Below are 19324 nucleotides of genomic sequence, written 5' to 3' on the forward strand. Positions count from 1 at the left end.
CCCCAGGTACTGGGTCTTTGTTCTTCAAGAGAGGGAGGCATGGCAACAGTTAGCTTCAATTCCAGAACTGAATCTGGAGGTCAAAACACCCCGTCCATGGTGGTTCCCGTTTCCCTGTTATGATCCAAACAGAACTTTCTCCAGCCTGGGCACCTCTAACTAGTAATCAGGAAGTCTGTCCAGAGTAAAAACAGCAGTGAACTCTTTATCAATTATAAATTACGAATATTTATTTTAACGACATAAGGTGACTTTAAGTTTTTTTGTTTTGTTTTTTTAAGCGGCTAGAGAAAGTGGAGGGAAGGAACCGGTACAGTATCTATATAATTTAGCTGAATAACAGAGTTGTTAGCTACTGTTTTTATCAATGAGTGCTCCTTTATATATATTATTTCAAAGTGACAGTAATAAATAAACCTTCTGTTTGGGGCTTGATCATCAAAACAAGAAGAATCCTAGTCAGTATGGGGACAGCATGATTTCTTCCATGGTCCCTACCACCAACACAAATTCAAAACTCAAGTTGCTGGCTATCAGCAAAAAAAAAAAATCTTTACCATTTGGGTACCAGCTCAATTATACAGTAATTACACTTGCTTAGAGTCAGAAAAAATATACATTTATGAAAATGTGCAATAGGAGCCCTTCAATAAAGCAAATTTCTGTTACAATGGTTCTTCACAAGAAGTAAGCATTATAATCACCTATGGAACTTTTAAACCTAGATGCTGGGCCCCACTCCAGACTTAACTGATTCACAATCTCCATGCATCTGTACTTGTAAAAAAAAAAAAAAGAGCCCCAGGTGATTCTGATGCAGACCCCCCAGATGAGAAACATGCTCTGTCTGTACAGGACGCACACAGGGCATGCAGCGCCCATCAACAAGACACTTAACGTAACTCCTACTGACTTCTGCTGGCTCCTTGGAGATTACTGACAGTGTAATAAATCAAGAAAGCAATTTCCCTGGCTGTGACCACCACCCGGGGGGCAAAACAGCAGCTTGACATCTCAATGCCATTATGGAGACTTCCAGAAAATGACTCCTCGTGAATGAAACACAAAGACAAGTGTGGATCTGTAAACACTGAGAGTGACAAGAACCAGGTGTGCGAGTCCACTGGGTTTCCAGCTCCCAGGCCGAGGACAGATGGCCGAAGTGGCTGTTTGGAGATGGGCCCATCACCCCTTCTTTCAAGAGTGGGAAGAGAATGTTAACCTCAATTAGCTCGGGCTGGATAACTTTACCAGAGCCACACCATGGCTATCTGGGCAGAGTGAAATCTATCGACTGAGCTGCCCAGGTGCCCCCCCAGCCCCTTCCCTGCCCTTCCAGCGCTTTTCTTATTTAGCCAGCTTTTCCTACTAGGGCTTAGCTAAAGGCCACACCTCTTTCTTCCGTCACACCTGTAATCTTCCACTTCATCACTTGGGCCCTAGAGCCAAGCCCAGAGGACATCTCTTAAGGGTCCGGCTGCAGAGGGAACCTCACACAGCTGCAGGTGGAGGAAGGGGTGAGTTCCAGGCTTTCTCACCCACGGTGCTGGGATAGAAGCATGGACAGGAACAGGACCACATGCCAGAGGGTGTGACTGCCGGGGTGAGGCTACAGAGTCAGCGACAACTGGACCAGTCGGGAGCAGCCCAGGACCAGCAAGTGAAGCACACGGAACCTTCACCCCCAGCTGCCTCTGCTGCAGGAATCAGGGACCATCTCGACTGCCTTTTTATAATCTGGCTGTTACCCGTCTTCTCCGATTAGGACAGGAATTAAGACAGGACATGGGAGAAACATGTGAATGACCCAAATGCCCCAGGAAGTTTCAAGACTGATTATCTGAGAGTTGGGGAAGCACAGGAGAGGTGGGAGGGCTTCCGGGGATCTGGGTGTGGGTGGGGGGGGGGGCACTGGCCAGGGGGAAAAGCGCCCCTTGGACGCTCCTACAGTCTCTTTTTAATTAGCTTCTCCAGTTTGCGGATGCGAGATGACTCCTGTTCTGGAGTTGGAGCCAGGAGGGACAGCGAGCCAGAGCCTTCGGGCCCTGAGGGTGGGGCGGGGAGCCTCTGGCGGAAGAGCTCCAGCATGCTGCTCTGCTCGCTCCTCTTCAGCCCCTGAGGTGGAGAGAGAGAGGAGGGTGACGTCAGCTCTGGCCCCAAAGGGCCCGATGGCAAGCGCAGTAACTGGTATTCACTGGGCTGAGGATTAACGCTTTCTTCAGGGAGATACCAGCCCTGGGTGGCAGCCTGGGAGAGAATCAGAGGAAGAGAAGAGGCAGCAGGAGAGGAGGGAGAAGGGGCTGGGAGGGCGGAGGACAGGCGGCAGGATGCGGGAGGGTAGCCTCCTCTCCACCGCAGTCCCGCTGAGCCTGGCTCTCTGCTGGGCGCCAGGGTGCCATCAGAACGGGGACATTCACAGGCCCCGGTTCCTCCTCCTCCTTAAAAGCCTTCTGAGGGTTGGGTCTGCAGCCTGGGCCAGGCACGGGCACTTTGAGATAGCTCCCGGGGGGCCCATATCCCATCCCCCAGTTAACCACCGAGCGTGAGAAGAAGGTGCCCGGGGAAGAAACAAAACGCGGAGCTAACCTTCATGTCCAGGATCTTCTGGAAGGTTTCTGTGTTGCAGTCCGTCAGGAGTTTGATGTAGTTGTCCACAAACACCACCAACGGCTCGTGAGGGGCCATCACGACCTACCGAGGGAGAGAGAAGAGAGTAGGCCTGCCGGGAACACTCATGATCGGAGGCCGAGGATTATCCTTCCTCACTTGCAGGCCAATCACAAAACGGACTCTGCACGATCTCCTTAGGTGGCAGCAGCAGCTGCAAACCCAGAAATGTCCTGACAGCCTGTTTCATCTCGACATTCAGTTAGAGCAATGTTTCCTAAATTTCCTAAATCATAAATGTAACCTGGATTCCTTCGTTAAGTACAGCTTCCTATGTCCCTCCTCTGAAGGTTCTAAAACAGAGGGCCTGGGGGGAGTCCCAGGTGACTCTTTAAATATCAGGACCACGGGAAACACTCTGTTGCATGGTCCCCTGTTTGAGACATTTCCTAGGTTCGTGGTACCTGCTCCTTCTGTCCTGATGTTCCCGAAGGATGGCCTCAAAAGGCACCGAATTAAGTGGATTTTCTCAAAAACAAAAACCCTAGAACAGCCTCACTCTTTTCAAGACTTAAAATCTGGAACTTCATTTAACTACATCCAATTCATGTACCAACAGCAGGAAAGCAATGGCATCGCAACCCTCACATTCACTGCCATTTGGTTTTCAGTGTGGCGTCTGATTTCCTTCCTCCAGCAGACTTTTTTTTTTTTTCCAGAGGCAACCATTGCTTCAACTTTCTTTTTTTTTTTTAATTTTTAAAAATTATTTAATTAATTAACTTATTTGGCTGCGTTGGGTCTTCCGTTGCGACGCACGGGCTTCTCTCTAGTTGTGGTGCGCGGGCTCCAGAGCAAGCAGGCCCAGTAGCTGCGGCGCGCCGGCCAGCAGACTGGTTTTGTTTTGAATTTCTGAGAATATGACTCAGACTGGCAAGGAGTATTCACTCAGAAATTCTCTCTAAACCCTGCTCTCCACCCTGGTGAGTAAACCAGCTAGGGAAGAAATGGATTAGGCTGCTTCCAGTTTCCTCAGGCCAAAGCCTGAGGTCTGTCTGGGCCCCTCACCTGGTCCCACCCATGTCAGGGCCTGCCGCTACTTTTCACTCCTCCATTATTTGAGTCATTCTGTTTGGAGACAGACCTGAAGGGCCTGCAGGCCCTGGACTTCTAAGAGCATCCCCTGACAGTTCCGTTTTTTCTCTAGCCTTCTCTCCCCTCCCCAGTAGGCCCCCTTTCCCCTTGACATGTCCAGATGGAGATCATATGCAGGAGCTCAAGGCTTCAGACATTCTCAGCATCATCACCCCATGTATATTTTATTAAATGGGGCTTTAGAAAACCCATTTGTTGATTAGAATCAGTTATGCAACATCTGTTCAAAGTTCCTCTAAAGTGGCAGAGTTTAGAGCGCCGAAGAGGCTTACGTGGACCGGAGTAACTGATAGCTGGGCCACAAATCCCTGCTGAGAAGCAGAGAGATCCCTGACTTAGACGCTGATTCACAGTGACAACGCCACCCAACCTCCAATCTTGGTCAAATCTTATTACAAGAGAATCCCACTACGATGAAGAATTCATTTGTCAGATAGAATTACTGACCCCCCAGTAACAGTGCACTGACTTTCAACAATATCTGATGAGGCCAAAGTCTGGTTCAGCCAAAGAATGTGGACAATCTTTTAGGACTGATAGGCATAGGTCCTAACCTGTGCTTTCAAAGACTAGTACTCAGTACTCCTTGGAATAAGCAATCAGATAACCAGGCCCTTTTAACCGAAACCCCCCGAGGAAGACACAAGCCCCACCTTGAGGATCATCTCCGCTCGGGTCATGCCTTTCACCACGATCTTTGTGTAACTGGCTGGGGCTTTCCTCACCACCTGAGAGCCGATGGAAGGCAGATCGAGCAGGACCATCTTCAGCGAGTGGGTGTCCAGCAGCAGCTGAGGGAAGAGAGCAGAATAGAACCAGCCGCTTCACAGGGACACGATACCCAGTGCACGCACACTGATAAATAACATTTTCCTGATTTTAAATGTAATACGCTCTCATTGGAGAAAATTCGGAAAATGAACGAATATAAAAGGAAAAACATGAGTTATAATTACTATGACCCAGGAAAAAACAGTAAGATGCCACAGTTCAATGTGGTATCATTCCCACCAGTTTGTGTGTGTGTATAACAAGCTAGAGTTATACTGTATAGACAGTTTTACAACCTGGTTTTTCCACTTAATACATGATGTTTTTTGAATTCTATTTTCCCATCTTGGCAGTCTTTAAAAAAAAAATCATGATTTTTCAATGGCTATACAGTACTCTATGGTGTGTGTGTGTGTGTAACTTTAATATTTTTAACCATTCCCCTACACTTTGTTTCTAGATTTTTATTATTATAAATAATAAATACTGTGATGAACAGCTGGGCAGATATAATTCTAGGTCTATCAGTGGCATTTCCTTAGGAGACAGTCTTTGGGATAGATCAAAGGATAAGGACATTTGGAAGGTTCTTCTTACATATCCTGAACTGCTTTCTGAATGGAAGGTACCTATTTACATAGTGCAGACTGCACCCACATCAGCACTGAAAACTGCCATAAAAATTTTGCTTATTCAACAGGCAAAAAATGGTAATTCCGTATTGCTCTATTTTGGATTTCTCTGGCTAGTGAGGATGTAGGAGATTAAATCAAATTTAAACATCAGTATCTTTGCAACAAACTGCCTTTTTCATTCTTTCTTTTTTTTTTTTGGTTCTCTTGGATGCCAATTACTTGCAAGGCTATCAACTTTCCTGATTGCCCACCAACTGCAGGCACAGAAATGGCATATATACACTGGCCTGTTCAGACAGTTTCGAAGACTGGAATCACATGCCCACCAACCAGACAAAGGTAGCAGTAGGGTGACAGTCTCACTACTGCAACTCTGATGGTCAATCTTATGTTCAGGACAGGGCTTGCTGTATCTGCCACTGCCTGCTCCTCTCAGAAAGCTTTCCATAATTATATCAAGCAGGGGTGGAATGGTATCCCTTCAGGCCCTATGACACCCTGAATTCTCTCATTCTCCCTGTACTTTGCTATGGACAGGAGAGTTAACAACTAACGATAAGACAAACTCATTAATGAGAAACACTATTAACTTAATGGTCATGGTGATTATAATTTTGACAATGGTATAAAAATTTGGAGAAGCCATCAGTGTTTTACTTGGGATAACACAGAGGGAAATATTGCTCTCAAAAAATGGTGAGGTATTGAAACAGACTGATTCTGAAGTTTATATGGAGAGGCAAAAGACCCAGAATAGCTAACTCGATATTAAAGGAGAAGAACAAAGTTGGAGGACTGATCCTATCCAACTTCCAGACTTATAATAAAGCTACAGTAGGGACTTCCCTGGTGGTCCAGTGGTTAAGACTCCACACTCCCAATGCAGGGGGCCTGGGTTCGATCCCTGGTCAGGGAACTAGATCCCACATGCCACAGCTAAAAGATCCCGCATGCCACAACTAAAGATCCTGCATGCTGCAATGAAGATCTCGCACATGGCAGTGAAGATCCTGTGTGCCACAACTAAGACCAAGTGCAGCTAAATAAATAAATAAATAAAATAAAATAAAATAAAGCTACAGTAATCAAGACAGTTTAGTACTGGTGAAAGAATAGATAAATAGATCAACTGAGAAGAAAAAGCCCAGAAATAAATCCACGCAAATATAGTCAACTGATCATTCACAAAGGAGCAAAGGCAATTCAATGGAACAAAGACAGTCTTTCCAACAAATGGTGCTGGAACAGCTGGACATCTATGTTCAAAAAATAAAAATAAAAGGGAATCTAGACACAGACCTTACACCCTTCACAAAAACTAAATCAAAATGGATTACAGACCTAAATGTAAAACAAGAAACTATAAAACTCCTTGAAGATAACATAGGAGAAAACCTAGATGACCTTGGGTATGGTGATGACTTTTTAGATATAACACCAAAGATATGATCTGTGAAAGAAATAATCGATAAACTGGACTTCATTAAAATGAAAAACTTGGGCTTCCCTGGTGGCACAGTGGTTAAGAATCCGCCTGCCAATGTAGGGGACACAGGTTTGAGCCCTGGTCCGGGAAGATCCCACATGCCGCGGAGCAACTAAGCCGTGCGCCACAACTACTGAGCCTGCACTCTAGAGCCTGCGAGCCACAACTACTGAGCCCACATGCCTGGAGCCTGTGCTCCGTGACAAGAGAAGCCACTGCAATGAGAAGCCCGCGCACCGCAACGAAGAGTAGCCCGCGCTCGCTGCAACTAGAGAGAGCCTGCGCACAGCAATGAAGACCTAACACAGCCAAAAAAATTTAAAAATAAATAAATAAATAAATAAAATAAATTTACAAAAAAATAATAATAAAATAAAATAAAATGAAAAACCTTTGCTATCCAAAAGACAATGTCAAGGGAATGAGAAGACAAGCCACAGACTGGGAGAAAATATTTGCAAAAGATACATCTTATAAAGGACTGTTATCTAAAATATACAAAGCTTTTTAAGAAAAACTCAACAATAAGAAAACAAACAACCCAACTGAAAAATGGGCCGAAGAGCTTAACAGATACCTCACCAAAGAAGATACATAGATGACAAGTAAGCATTTGAAAAGATGCTCCATATCCTTTGTCATCAGGGAAATGCAAATTAAATCAGCCACGAGATACCACTATACACCTATCAGAATGGCTAAAATCTGGAACACTGACAACATCAAATGCTGCTGAGGATGTAGAGCAACAGAACTCTCATTAACTGCTGGTGGAAATGCAAAATGTTACAGACACTTTGGAAGACAGTTTGGTGGCTTCTTATAATAAAACTAAACATACTCTAACCATACAATCTAGCAATCATGCTACTCGTTATTTGTCTAGAGTTGAAAACTTATGTTCAAAAACCTGCACACGGATGTTTTTAACAGCTTTATTCATAATTGCCAAAACTTGGAAGCAAACAAGATAACCTTCAGTAGCTAAATGGAGAAACTGTGGCACACCCAGACAATGGATTATTACTCAGTGCTAAAAAGAAATGAGCTATCAAGATATGAAGGAACCTTAGGGCCTTCCCTGGTGGTGCAATGGTTGGGAATCTGCCTGCCAGTGCAGGGAACACGGGTTCGAGCCCTGGTCCGGGAAGATCCCACATGCTGCGGAGCAACTAAGCCCGTGCGCCACAACTACTGAGTCTGTGCTCCAGAGCCCACCCGCCACAACCACTGAGCCTGCGTCACAACTACTGAAGCCCACGTGCCTAGAGCCCGTGCTCCGCAACCAGAGAAGCCACCGCAGTGAGAAGCCCATGCACTGCAATGAAGAGTAGCCCCCACTCGCCGCAACTAGAGAAAGCCCGTGCACAGCAACGAAGACCCAACGCAGCCACACACACACAAAAAGATATGAAGGAAACTTAAATGCACATGACTAAGTGAAAAGGCCAATCTGAAAAGGCTACATATTGTATGATTCCAACTCTATGATGTTCTGGCAAAGGCAAAACTATGGAGGAAGAAAAAGATCAGTGGTTGCCAGGGGTTGGGGTTGGTGGGTAAGATGAACTGGTGGAGCACAGAGGCTTTTTAGGGCAGTGAAACTACTCTGTATAATACCATGATGGTGGATACATGTCATTATACATTTGTCCAAAGCCACAGACTGTATAACACCTAGAGTGTAAACTGTAACACTGTAATGTAAACTATAGACTTTGAATGATAATGATGTGTCAACACAAGTTCGTTGATTGTAACAAATGTACCACCCTGATAGGAGATGTTGATGATGCGGGAGGCTATGCTTCTGTGGGGCAGGGAGTATATGGGAACTCTCTGTACCTGCCCCTCGACTTTGCTGTGAACCTTAAACTGCTCTAAAAAATATAAAGCCTTAATTTTAAAAAACAGTGGGAAGCTACACTAAGGAAAGAGTAATTTCATGCACTAATGTTGCTATTCGAAGGCCTAAACTCTGTAGGTCATTCAATGGCAGACCAGGAAAGTGCTAGGATATTTTGGACTTTTCTAGGTTTCCAGAGATGAACATTCTTACTCTCCTAGTGTCTGTTTTTTGAGAAGGCCATGGGCTCACAGAGAAAGGCACCCAAGCATTCAGAAGGCAGATAAGTACAGACTGTCAGAGGCACCCCCACAAAGCGCCTGGTATCAGAGCGGTTCCCAGAGCCCCACTGGAAGTGAGCACTGCTCATCCTCAGAGGGAACCCAGCACGTGCCTCTAAAAAACAAGTAGGCTCAATTCCATGCAGATAAAAACCCAGATATAAAAAGAAAAACATTAAGAAGAAAACAGATTATTTCTGTAGGGAAGAGAAGAATGTGAGACAGAGGAAAGATGGAAAAATCTACCTTAAAATAACATAAGTCTATAACAAAAGACACATAAACAAAGTAAAAAGACACAAACCGGGAGAGGATGTCTGCAATACTGCCAAAGGGATAATACTCAGAACACATAACGATTCCTGAAAATCAATAAGAAAAAGACCAGCAACCCCAGCAGCAAGAATAACAGCGGTGTGGCAAAGATCTGAACAGGTAACTCACACACACAAAAACAAAACAAAAACAAAAACAAACAAACAAAAAAACCACAACTCAAGCGCTCACAAGGTGTGTGAAATGATACTTAACCTTATTAGTAAACCAGTAAATCAAAACCACAATTGTGTACCATTTCGTACTCATCAGAAAGGCAAAAGTAAAAAGGTAAAAAATACCAAGTGTTGGCATGCATATGGTGCAATGAAACTCACACTTAGGATGAGAGTATAAATTGGTTGAGGCACTTTGGGAGAAACTCAGTACTATTTCCTTAGTGGAAGATGTGCATAACCCGTAACACAGCACTCATATCCTTTAGAAAAATTCTTGCCCATGCGGAAAAAAAAAAACAAAAAAAAAACCGATTCCCTGCATCCACTGTTTGTAAAAGCAGAAGACTGGAAACAACCTAAATGCCCATCAATGGTAGAATGGATAAACAAATGGTGGCATATTCATGCAATGGAATATGATATTGAAGTTAAAATGAGTGAACTCAAACAACCTATACCAACACAGATAAATCTCAGAAAACATTATGTTGGGCAAAAAAAGCAAGTGGGGAAATGATATGTATAGTACCATTTGTATAAAGTTTAAAAATATGTAAAACAAAATTATATATCTTTTGTGAATAGATACACATGTAACATATCAAAACACATACAGGAATGATAAAAATCAAAATCAGAATAGTGATTACCTCTGGGCATGTAGGGAGGTGAGCGGAAGGGTAGGGTCCACGGGGGACTTCAGCCATAACTGTAATGATTTACTTTATATAAAAAAGATCTAAAGCAAATGTGGGAACATGTTAAGATTTGACTAAGCTGAGCGGGAAGCTGATATTCTTGACATTATTTTCTATACTTTTATTAACTGGAACTATGTCTTTTTCTTCTTCTTCTTTTTTTTCCACACTATGTTATTTGAGGCCTAGTGAGGGTTCAACTTTATCTTCCATACAGCAAAATTTCAGAGCCTTGTCAAAATCAAAGGCATTTCTTGGCATTATTTGCTAGCAGGAAAAAAAAAATCAGTGATTATTTAAAAATGTATGGGGATACTTCCTGTTTTTTCTGTACTTTCTATTTCCCAGAGATATATTATATGCATAAATAATTGTACAGTCTTAAGTGACAGGAAGAGTTTTGAATGAGCCAGACATAACTCTCTAGTGTCTCCCATATTTTGAGAGATAGGACTTTTTCAATTCCCGGCCAGTCACAATAAAATTTTGTCCTCACCAGACAGCTGTACAGATGGAAACCTTCGTTTCAAGTTTTACCGGAAGTAATGCAGTCAGAAAAGGTGGGAGCTAGTCTGATAGGCTTAGCAGCTGTCTGTGGGCAATGAAGGTGAAAGGCCCCATTTATCATGAAAATCTGCTGGCTTTCATCTTTGAAAATAGCTAAAAGTTCGTACCCTTAGGCATGAGGCATTGGGCAAGAGGTGGCCATCCACCAAATTTGTTTGAGCCTCAGAGATAAATTTTGGGGTGGTGTGGCTCATGTTCTTGATGGGCTACTGGGGTGCAGATCTGGCCAGCATGCTATGCCTGGGAAGGGTCATCACCCAGCAATGGAAAGCTCTGAGGGGTTTACTTCTTAAAGAGCCCCTACCACTCTTGGGGGTCATCATGACTATCACAGTGATGGAAACCTTGAGTAGACAAGATAAAAGGCCCACTGCTAGAAGCTAAAGGACCATATATACAACGCTAAGTTTCAAGGAGGTGACACAGAAGAGACAGTTCAAGATATGAAGAATGGATGGACCAAGGTGAGGACATGCCTAGTTTCTTTCCTCTTTTCTTTTTGGTAAAATTTAGGTGTAACTTTCATACAGTAAAGTACACAAAGACCAAGTACATAGCTTGATAAACTATTACATATGTATACACCTATTGCCTCATTAAAGATATGGGACATTTCTCCATCGACAGAAGAATGGATAAAGAGATGTGGCATACATATATATGGCATATGAGATGTTACGGAAAAACCCGAACGAACTTTTTGGCCAACCCAACACACACACACACGCACGCACGCACACACACACACGCACACGCGCACGCACGCACGCACGCACAATGGAATACTACTCAGCCATAAAAAGAATGAAATAATGCCATTTGCAGCAACATGGATGGACCTAGAGATTATCATACTAAGTGAAGTAAGTCAGACAGAGAAAGACAAATACCATATGATATCACTTATATTTGGAATCTAAATGAAATGATACAAATGAACTTATTTACAAAACAGAAACAGACTCACAGACACAGAAAACAAACTTATGGTTACCAAAGGGGAAAGGGCAGGGGGATAAATTAGGAGTTTGGGATTAGCAGATACACACTACTATATATAAAATAGATTAACAATAAAGTTCTACTATATAGCACAGGGAACTATATTCAGTATCTTGTAATAACCTATAATGGAAAAGAGTATGAAAAAGAATATACACATATATAACTGAATCACTCTGCTGTACACCAGAAATTAATACAATATTATAAATCAACTATACTTCAATTTTTAAAAAATTAAAAAAAAAAAAAAAGATATGGGACATTTCTTGCATCCCAGAAGGCTCCCTCAGGTTCTCTTCCAGTCAACACTCTCCCTTCCTTCCTAATAAAGATGACCACTCTTCTGCCCTCTGTCACTCAGGATTGGTCTACTGCTCATTAATGTGCTATGAACATTCTTGTATATGCCTTTGGTGGCCATACGCCCTTATTTCTCTGGAGTGGCATCTATGCAGAATTGCCGGTTCAAGGAGTAAGCATATGTTTAGCTTTAGTACAGACTGCCAGATAGTTTTCCAATTTGGTTGTGCCGATTTCCATTCCTACCAGCAATGCATGAAAGTTCCAGTTGCTTCACATCCTCACCAACACTTGGTATCGTTGACCTTTTTAATTTTAGCCATTCTAATATCATTGTGACTTTAATTTACATTTCCCTGTATGATTAATATGCTTTTTGGCTTTTTTGGTGAGCTTCTTTCTGAAGTGCCTATTCAAATCTTTTGTCATTTTTCTACTGGTTGATCATCTTTTTCTAATTGATTTGTTGAGGTTTTTTTTTAAGTAATTTTTTCAAGTTTATTGAGGAATAATTGACAAATATACTTTAACTGCATATACTTAAAGTGTACAAGGTGATTATTTGATATACATATATATTGTGCAATGATAACCAAGATCAAGATAATTAACTCTCCTTTTGTGTATGTGGTAAGAATGCTTAAGATCTACTCTCAGTAAATTTCAAGTATATCATACCACATTATTAATTACAGTCACCATGCTGTACATTAGGTCCTTAGAACTTATTCATCTTAGAACTGAAAGTGTGTACACTTTGACCTACATCTCCCCATTTCCCCCTTCCCCCAGCCCCTGGCAACTAACATTCTATTCCCTGTTTCTATGAAATTGGTTTGTTTTTTTTTTCCTTTAAGATTCCACATATAAGTGATATGTTGAGAGATTTTTAAAAGTATATACTTAGAATATGAGTACTTTGTTACATATATTGCAAATATCATCTGCTACTCTGGCTTGTCTTTTGAGAAAAAGAAGTCCTTAATTTTAAGTACTCCAAATAATCTCTTCTTTTATGATTGGTACTTTTAATGTTTTGTTAAGGAATCTTTGCCTAACCCATGGTCATAAAAATATTCTCTTATTAGCTTCCAGAAGTTTTGTTGTCTTATCTTTCACTTTCAGAGCTATAATCCACCTGGAATTGATTTTTTAAAAACTGAGATACAATATACCATAAAATTCACCTTTTAAAAGTGTACCATTCAGTTCCAGACATCTCAACACACCACAAATAAATTCCATACCCATTAGTGATCACATCTCTTTTCCTCCTCTCCTCCACCCCTTGCCAACCATTAGTCTACTTTCTGTCTTGTGGATTTGCCTGTTCTGGACATTCCATATAAATGGAATCATACGTTATGTGACCTTTTGTCTGTGGCTTCTTTCACTTAGCATAATGTCCTCAAGGTTCATCTATGTTGTAGCATGTGTAAGTATTTCACTTCTATTTAGAGCTGAATAATATTCCCTTGTAAGATTAAACCATTTTCTTTATCCATTCATCAACTGATGGGCATTTGAGTTGTTTCTACTTTTTGGCTATTATGAATAACGCTGCTTTGAATAATGCTGCACAAGTGTTTGCATGAACATACTTTTCCAATTCTTTTGGGTTTCTATCTAGGAGTGGAATTGCTGGGTTTCATGGGAACTCTATGTTTAACATTTTGAGAAAATGCCAAATTGTCTCCCAAAACGGCTGCAGCATTTTCCATTTCCAGTGTATGAGGGTTCTAATTTCTCCAAGTCCTTGCTGGAACTGACTTTCCTATATGGTGTGTGGTTAAGGTCAAGATTAATTTTTTTCCCACATGGATATTCAATTACCCAGCACTGTTTACTGAGAAGATCATCCCTTCCCAACTGAATTAGTGCCGTTTTTGTCATAAATCAAGTGTCTATGTATGTGTGGGTCTATTTCTGAACTTGATTCTGTTCTGTTGGCCCATTTGTCCCTGTGTGCTTAATTAATTCAGCATTAAAATAAGTCTTGGTATCCTGAGGTTTAAATTCTCCAACTCTGTGCTCTTTCTTTAGAGTTATTTTAGCTATTCTTGGTCTCTGCACTTCCATCCAACTTTTAGAATCAACTTATCAATTTCCTTTCACACCCACATCCACCCACCCCTACTGGGATTTTACTGTATTTAGAGATTAATTTTGGAAGAATTGACATTTTAAAAATATTGAGTCCTTTAATACATGAATATGAGCTTTCCTGACATTTTAAAGGTCTTCTTTAATGTCTCTTAATATTGTATCATTTTCTGTGTAGAAGACTAGCACATTTTTTAATAAACTTATTCCTAGCTATTTAATGTCTCTTAATGCTACTGTATATGGTTTCATTAAAAATTTTTCATTTTAAATTGTTTGTTGCTGTTATATGCAAATATTAAAAATAATTTAAATACTGACCTTATATCCCACACCCCTACTAAATTCATATTCTAATAGTTTGTCCGTAGATTCTTTTGGATATTGTCATTCACAATCACATTCTCTGTGAAATGTGAAAAATGACAGTTTTGTTTCTTCCATTCTAATCTGTGTACCTTTTATTTCTTTAAAACTTTCTTTTATTTTTTGTCTTATTGTTCTGGCTAGGACTTCAAGGGCAATGTGGGATAGAAATGGTGACAGCAGACATACTTGTCTTGTTCCTAAATGTCAAGAGAAAATCTTTCTATATTTGACCATTAAGTGTGATGTTTATGGCAATTTTGTTTTTCATTAACTGATTCATTTCTTTCATGAGCTGGCTCAGTCTCCCCATCTCCAGGACCTTGGTGACCCTGCCAATGCTTGTAAACCCCTGTGGAGCATGGCTGTGCCTGTCTCTTTGCTCTGTGTGGCACAAAGGGAGGACCCTTTTGAATGGGTGATAGAAGAGGTTTCAAGCTCTCAGTGGGAAGGATGGCCTCGTAAAAATCAAGATGGGCCAGAGCTTAATGAGACAGAGAAAAGCGAGCAGTTGGGTAGTTAAGAGATTCAAAAAGGTCTTTAGGGACTTCCCTGGTGGCGCAGTGGTTAAGAATCTGCCTGCCAATGCAGGGGACATGGGTTCGAGCCCTGGTACGGGAAGATCCCACATGCCGCGGAGCAACTAAGCTCATGCGCCACAACTACTGAGTCCGCGTGCCACAACTTGCCACAGCTACTGAAGCCCGCGCGCCTAGAGCCTGTGCTCTGCAACAAAGAGAAGCCACCGCAATGAGACGCCCACGCACCGCAACGAAGAGTAGCTCCCGCTCGCCGCAACTAGAGAAAGCCCGCGCGCAGCAACGAAGACCCAATGCAGCCAAAAATAAATAAATAAATAAATAAAAAGAAATGTAGATGTTAAAAAAAAAATCACGTTATTTAAAAAATAAATAAATCTATTTTTTAAAAAGTCAATATGGTCAAAATGTGGTAATATGTATGATGGAATACTGTTCAGCCTTAAAAAGGAAGGAAATTCTGAAACATACTACAACATGAATAAACCCTGAAAGCATGCTAAGTGAAATAAGCCAGACACAAATGGACAGATATTGTATGATTCCACTTATAGGAGGTCCCTCGAGCAGTCATATTCATAGCGATAGAAAGGAGAATGGTCGCTGCCAGCAGCTGGGGCAGGAGGGGTGGGGAGTTAGTGTTTAATGGGAAGGGAGTTTCAGTTTGGGATGATGAAAAAGGTCTGGAAATGGATGGTTGCACAACAATGTGAATATACTTAATACTAGGAACTGTACACCTAAAATGGTTAAAATGTTAAATTTTATGTTATGTATGTTTTACCACAATAAAAAAAGTCAATATGGTATATAAAGATAATACAAAGGAAAATATTTATGGATCTAAAATATTTTGAGCAATACAGTTCATGTCTATACTTCATAGACATGAACTGTATTGCTCAAAATATTTTATTTTATTATTTTATTTTATTTTTTTAAGAATTTTAAAAAAAATATTTACTTATTTATTTGGTTGAGCTGGGTCTTAGTTGCAGCAGGTGGGCTCCTTAGTTGAGGCATGCGAACTCTTAGTTGTGGCATGCATGTGGGGTCTAGTTCCCTGACCAGGGATCAAACCCAGGCCCCCTGCATTGGGAGTGTAGAGTCTTAAACACTGCGCCACTCGGGAAGTCTCCTCAAAATATTTTAGATCCATAATACAATAGATCTAGAAGGAGGCGTGTGGAGAGTCTGATTCAGGGCTCTTATTTAAACATGAGGAAACTGAGTCCAGAGCAAGGAAGCAACTGCTCATGATCACAGGGACCATTAAAAGCAGAGCGGGGACTGGACCCCAACTTTTAGGGTCCTTTTCCCGACACCACAATGTGCTGCTTCCTCTCTGGTAAGTAGTTTGTGCAACTGGATTCTTTTTTTAAAAATAATTAATTAATTAATTTTTGGCTGCGTTGGATCTTCGTTGCTGCGTGCGGGCTTTCTCTAGTTGCGGCAAGTGGGGGCCACTCTTCGTTGCAGTGCATGGGCTTCTCATTGCGGTGGCTTCTCTTGTTGCGGAGCACGGGCTCTAGGCGCGCAGGCCTCAGTAGTTGTGGCGTGTGGGCTCAGCAGTTGTGGCTCGTGGGCTCTAGAGCGCAGGCTCAGCAGTTGTGGCTCACAGGCTTAGCTGCTCTGCGGCATGTGGGATCTTCCCAGACCAGGGCCCGAACCCGTGTCCCCTGCATTGGCAGGCGGATTCTTAACCACTGTGCCACCAGGGAAGCCCCTGGATTCCTTTTCTACTGTGTGCTCGGTCATAGATACTGTGGCCAAAAGACTAATTAATGACCCTGCAAATCCCACAAGACTCTCTGAAAATCACAAACTAGCAAGAAGCATTACACATACTGGTATGGTTCAGCTCCACGTGCCCTTGCAATTGCTCAAGTGGACTCTGGGGCCCAAAGAGAAATAATTTACTTTATACAGTAATCAGGAAGAGAATCAAGAACAGGAAAATGTCTCCTTTCCTATTTTTGGCACAAGTATTAAAGTGTAGTCTAAATTTAGGATCTAGTACTTCTGTGGCAAAGCAGAGGCATCTGAGATTAGGCCTCAATCTTTGCTTTGACTCTCACAGCTTTCGTTAAAGTTTGGATTACAGTTGCTGCAAGACTTGCGGCAGAATCTGTTTTAATCTGTGAACTTCTCTTTGTTAACTTCTTGATTCCTATGGTTTTGCTGCCTGAGTGATCACGCCTCCAGCTCCATGACTGCTTGGGTTTCTAAGGCCAGATACTCAGGGCAAGCACGGACCCAAGCTAAACCTGAACTTCATGTGGGAATCCTCCAAGGGCCACGTTGCCTTTAGTTCTCACCCACGGCCTCCCCCAGGCTGGGCCTGTTGAGATCTATGCTCTCTTGTCACCCACTCCTATTTGTCTGGGGTCTGAGAAAGTAAAACACCAGTTTCACAGATGGTTTTCTCATCCACATCTCAAAGCAGAAGTAAATACTGGCCAAATTGATATATTTCTGAAGGTGCGGGCTTTGAAGTCTGAGCTGATTATTTTAACATTCTTTTAAAGAAGAGAAAATCTGAGGAAAATAGATATGACATTGGGTTCATGTGACAATATAAAAATATCACGCTACAGGACACTAAATGAGCTTGTAAGGCCTGGGCAGAGCTGCAAACTCATGGAAACATGCTCCCAATGAGTCAACTTTGTGTTCCAGTGGCTTCATCAAGTCTAGAGACAGAAACCTAGTAACTGAGAATCTAAAGCTTCTCTCAGACACACAGAGAGCAATCACTCCGCGTCCTCTCCTACCACACACAAAAGTGAGGTGAACAGAGTGGATTCCCGATAAACATGTGCTAATGAAACTGGGCGTGCTGGGGCATTATTCTGCTGTTTCCCGAGGACAGAATTCGTTCTGTGTTTATGACATGCAAGAGGTAAGAATTTCCAAACGCTGAAATTCTACACTCAGACACAGTTGGTCAGTGTCTGAATCCACGCAACCTCCCAGGAAGTTTGCTGAGACAATATTTCTGACTCTGCTAAGCTGGTCAGCCAGACAACCTGCAGCAAGCATCGACTAGATGTTTCTATGTGGGGAGATGGGCACTGACAGTGGAAACAAACTATCAGCAGTAACAGCTGGCATTTGTTGAGGGCTTCTCATATGCCTGACGTTGGGTCAAGCACTTCAGTGCATTATCTTGTTTAATCCTCACAACTACCCTGTGAGGTGCTGCTGTGAGTATCCCCATTTTATAGACGAAGAAACTAAAGCCCTGGAAGGTTAAGCAACTTGTCTAAGGACAAACACCTTAGGAGGTGCTCAATGAAAATGTTTTAAATAAATGGATGAATAATTTAAGCTGCCAGGTCATCATTCTGTCCTCAAACAGGGAAATCAGTGATTTTACTTCTCCACGGTAGCTCTGTACTAGGAAGTTATGCAGTTTGATCTACGATAAAAGCCATAAGGAACAGTCCTATCCCAGTTTTGTCTTACCTGTTCTGCTCCCACCATGCTAATTGGCTTGCACTTGAAGAGGTGGGTGATGAACTTGGGAATGAAGGAGCTGTGGATAAAAAAGAAGTGACAAATTAGGCTTATATTCTCTTTGGTAAAGAACTGCAGAAACCTTTTTTTTTTCTTTTTTTAAGGCCCCACTTCCTCCTATAAGAAAACTGAGAATTAAAGTAGACACTACTGTGGCCTACAAGCATCCGTTCTTTTTCTTGCTAACTGTAGCCCTGGTTTTATTTAGGTAAATCTGGCCTTGGGATGCTGGGGAAAAGCTGATCCCTCCTGAACTACAGGGGTGAGTTCTAATCAGCCTCAGACAGGCGGAGCATGGGGTCCCTTAGTGACTGCTGTTGGTGCTGATTTGGCTTGCAATCGAAGCCCGCCGGAGGGAAGGACTTCATTGCACGGCTGGGGCAAGTCTCTCTTCTTCTTTAGGGTATTCGTGTATTTGGATTTAACATCTAGAGCTGCCATTTTACCACCGTTCTAAGGATGAAGCCAGGTCCAAGGAGAGCAGGGTAAGTAAAGAACCTGGGTCCTTAATGACATTGCTGAACCACTGAGGCAATCAGCTTTGGATCTGTCCTATCTCTGGACTTTGGTTATATGAAATAAAAAAATTCACCTCTGTTTAAGTCAGTCTGAGTCAGGGCTTCTATGACTAGTAGCTGAAAACATCCTAATAGATAATGAGAGTCGAATATACGTGAGGTAGTTATGCGATCTTAAATGCAAAAAAACAGGAAATAAATGCTAAGGGAGTAACTGTCAGATCAGGGAACAAAATACATGATCTCCAAAAAATTTACTGGGGACTGAAGGGCAACCTGGGCCAGGTAGATGGATGATGCTGGTGTGGGGAAAGGGAGAATATGATTTTAATAGGTCAGGAGGGCTTTTTAGAAAAAAAACTGCAGAGGCCTGTGTAGGGAAGGCTGAGTTGTACTGGTGCAGAACAGAAGATGTGGGAACCAGAAATGCCTAT

At 42.2% G+C, this 19324-nt stretch overlaps 1 protein-coding gene across 1 annotated transcript in view; it reads right to left on the reverse strand.

Annotated features, from left to right (window-relative positions):
* Positions 1–212: 212 nt before the first annotated feature.
* Positions 213–19324, reverse strand: part of VPS53 (VPS53 subunit of GARP complex) — a 126638-nt gene continuing 107526 nt past the window's right edge. Inside the window, exons 19-22 of the mRNA XM_057536008.1 lie at positions 18322–18391; positions 4416–4553; positions 2587–2691; positions 213–2115 (exon numbers count right to left, since the gene is read on the reverse strand). Of these exons, the coding sequence (XP_057391991.1) occupies positions 1945–2115; positions 2587–2691; positions 4416–4553; positions 18322–18391 (484 nt within the window). The 3' untranslated portion in view covers positions 213–1944. The remainder of the gene's footprint in view (positions 2116–2586; positions 2692–4415; positions 4554–18321; positions 18392–19324) is intronic.

This window comes from Balaenoptera acutorostrata, chromosome 20 (assembly GCF_949987535.1).
Source record: "Balaenoptera acutorostrata chromosome 20, mBalAcu1.1, whole genome shotgun sequence".
Classification (NCBI taxonomy): Eukaryota; Metazoa; Chordata; class Mammalia; order Artiodactyla; family Balaenopteridae; genus Balaenoptera; species Balaenoptera acutorostrata.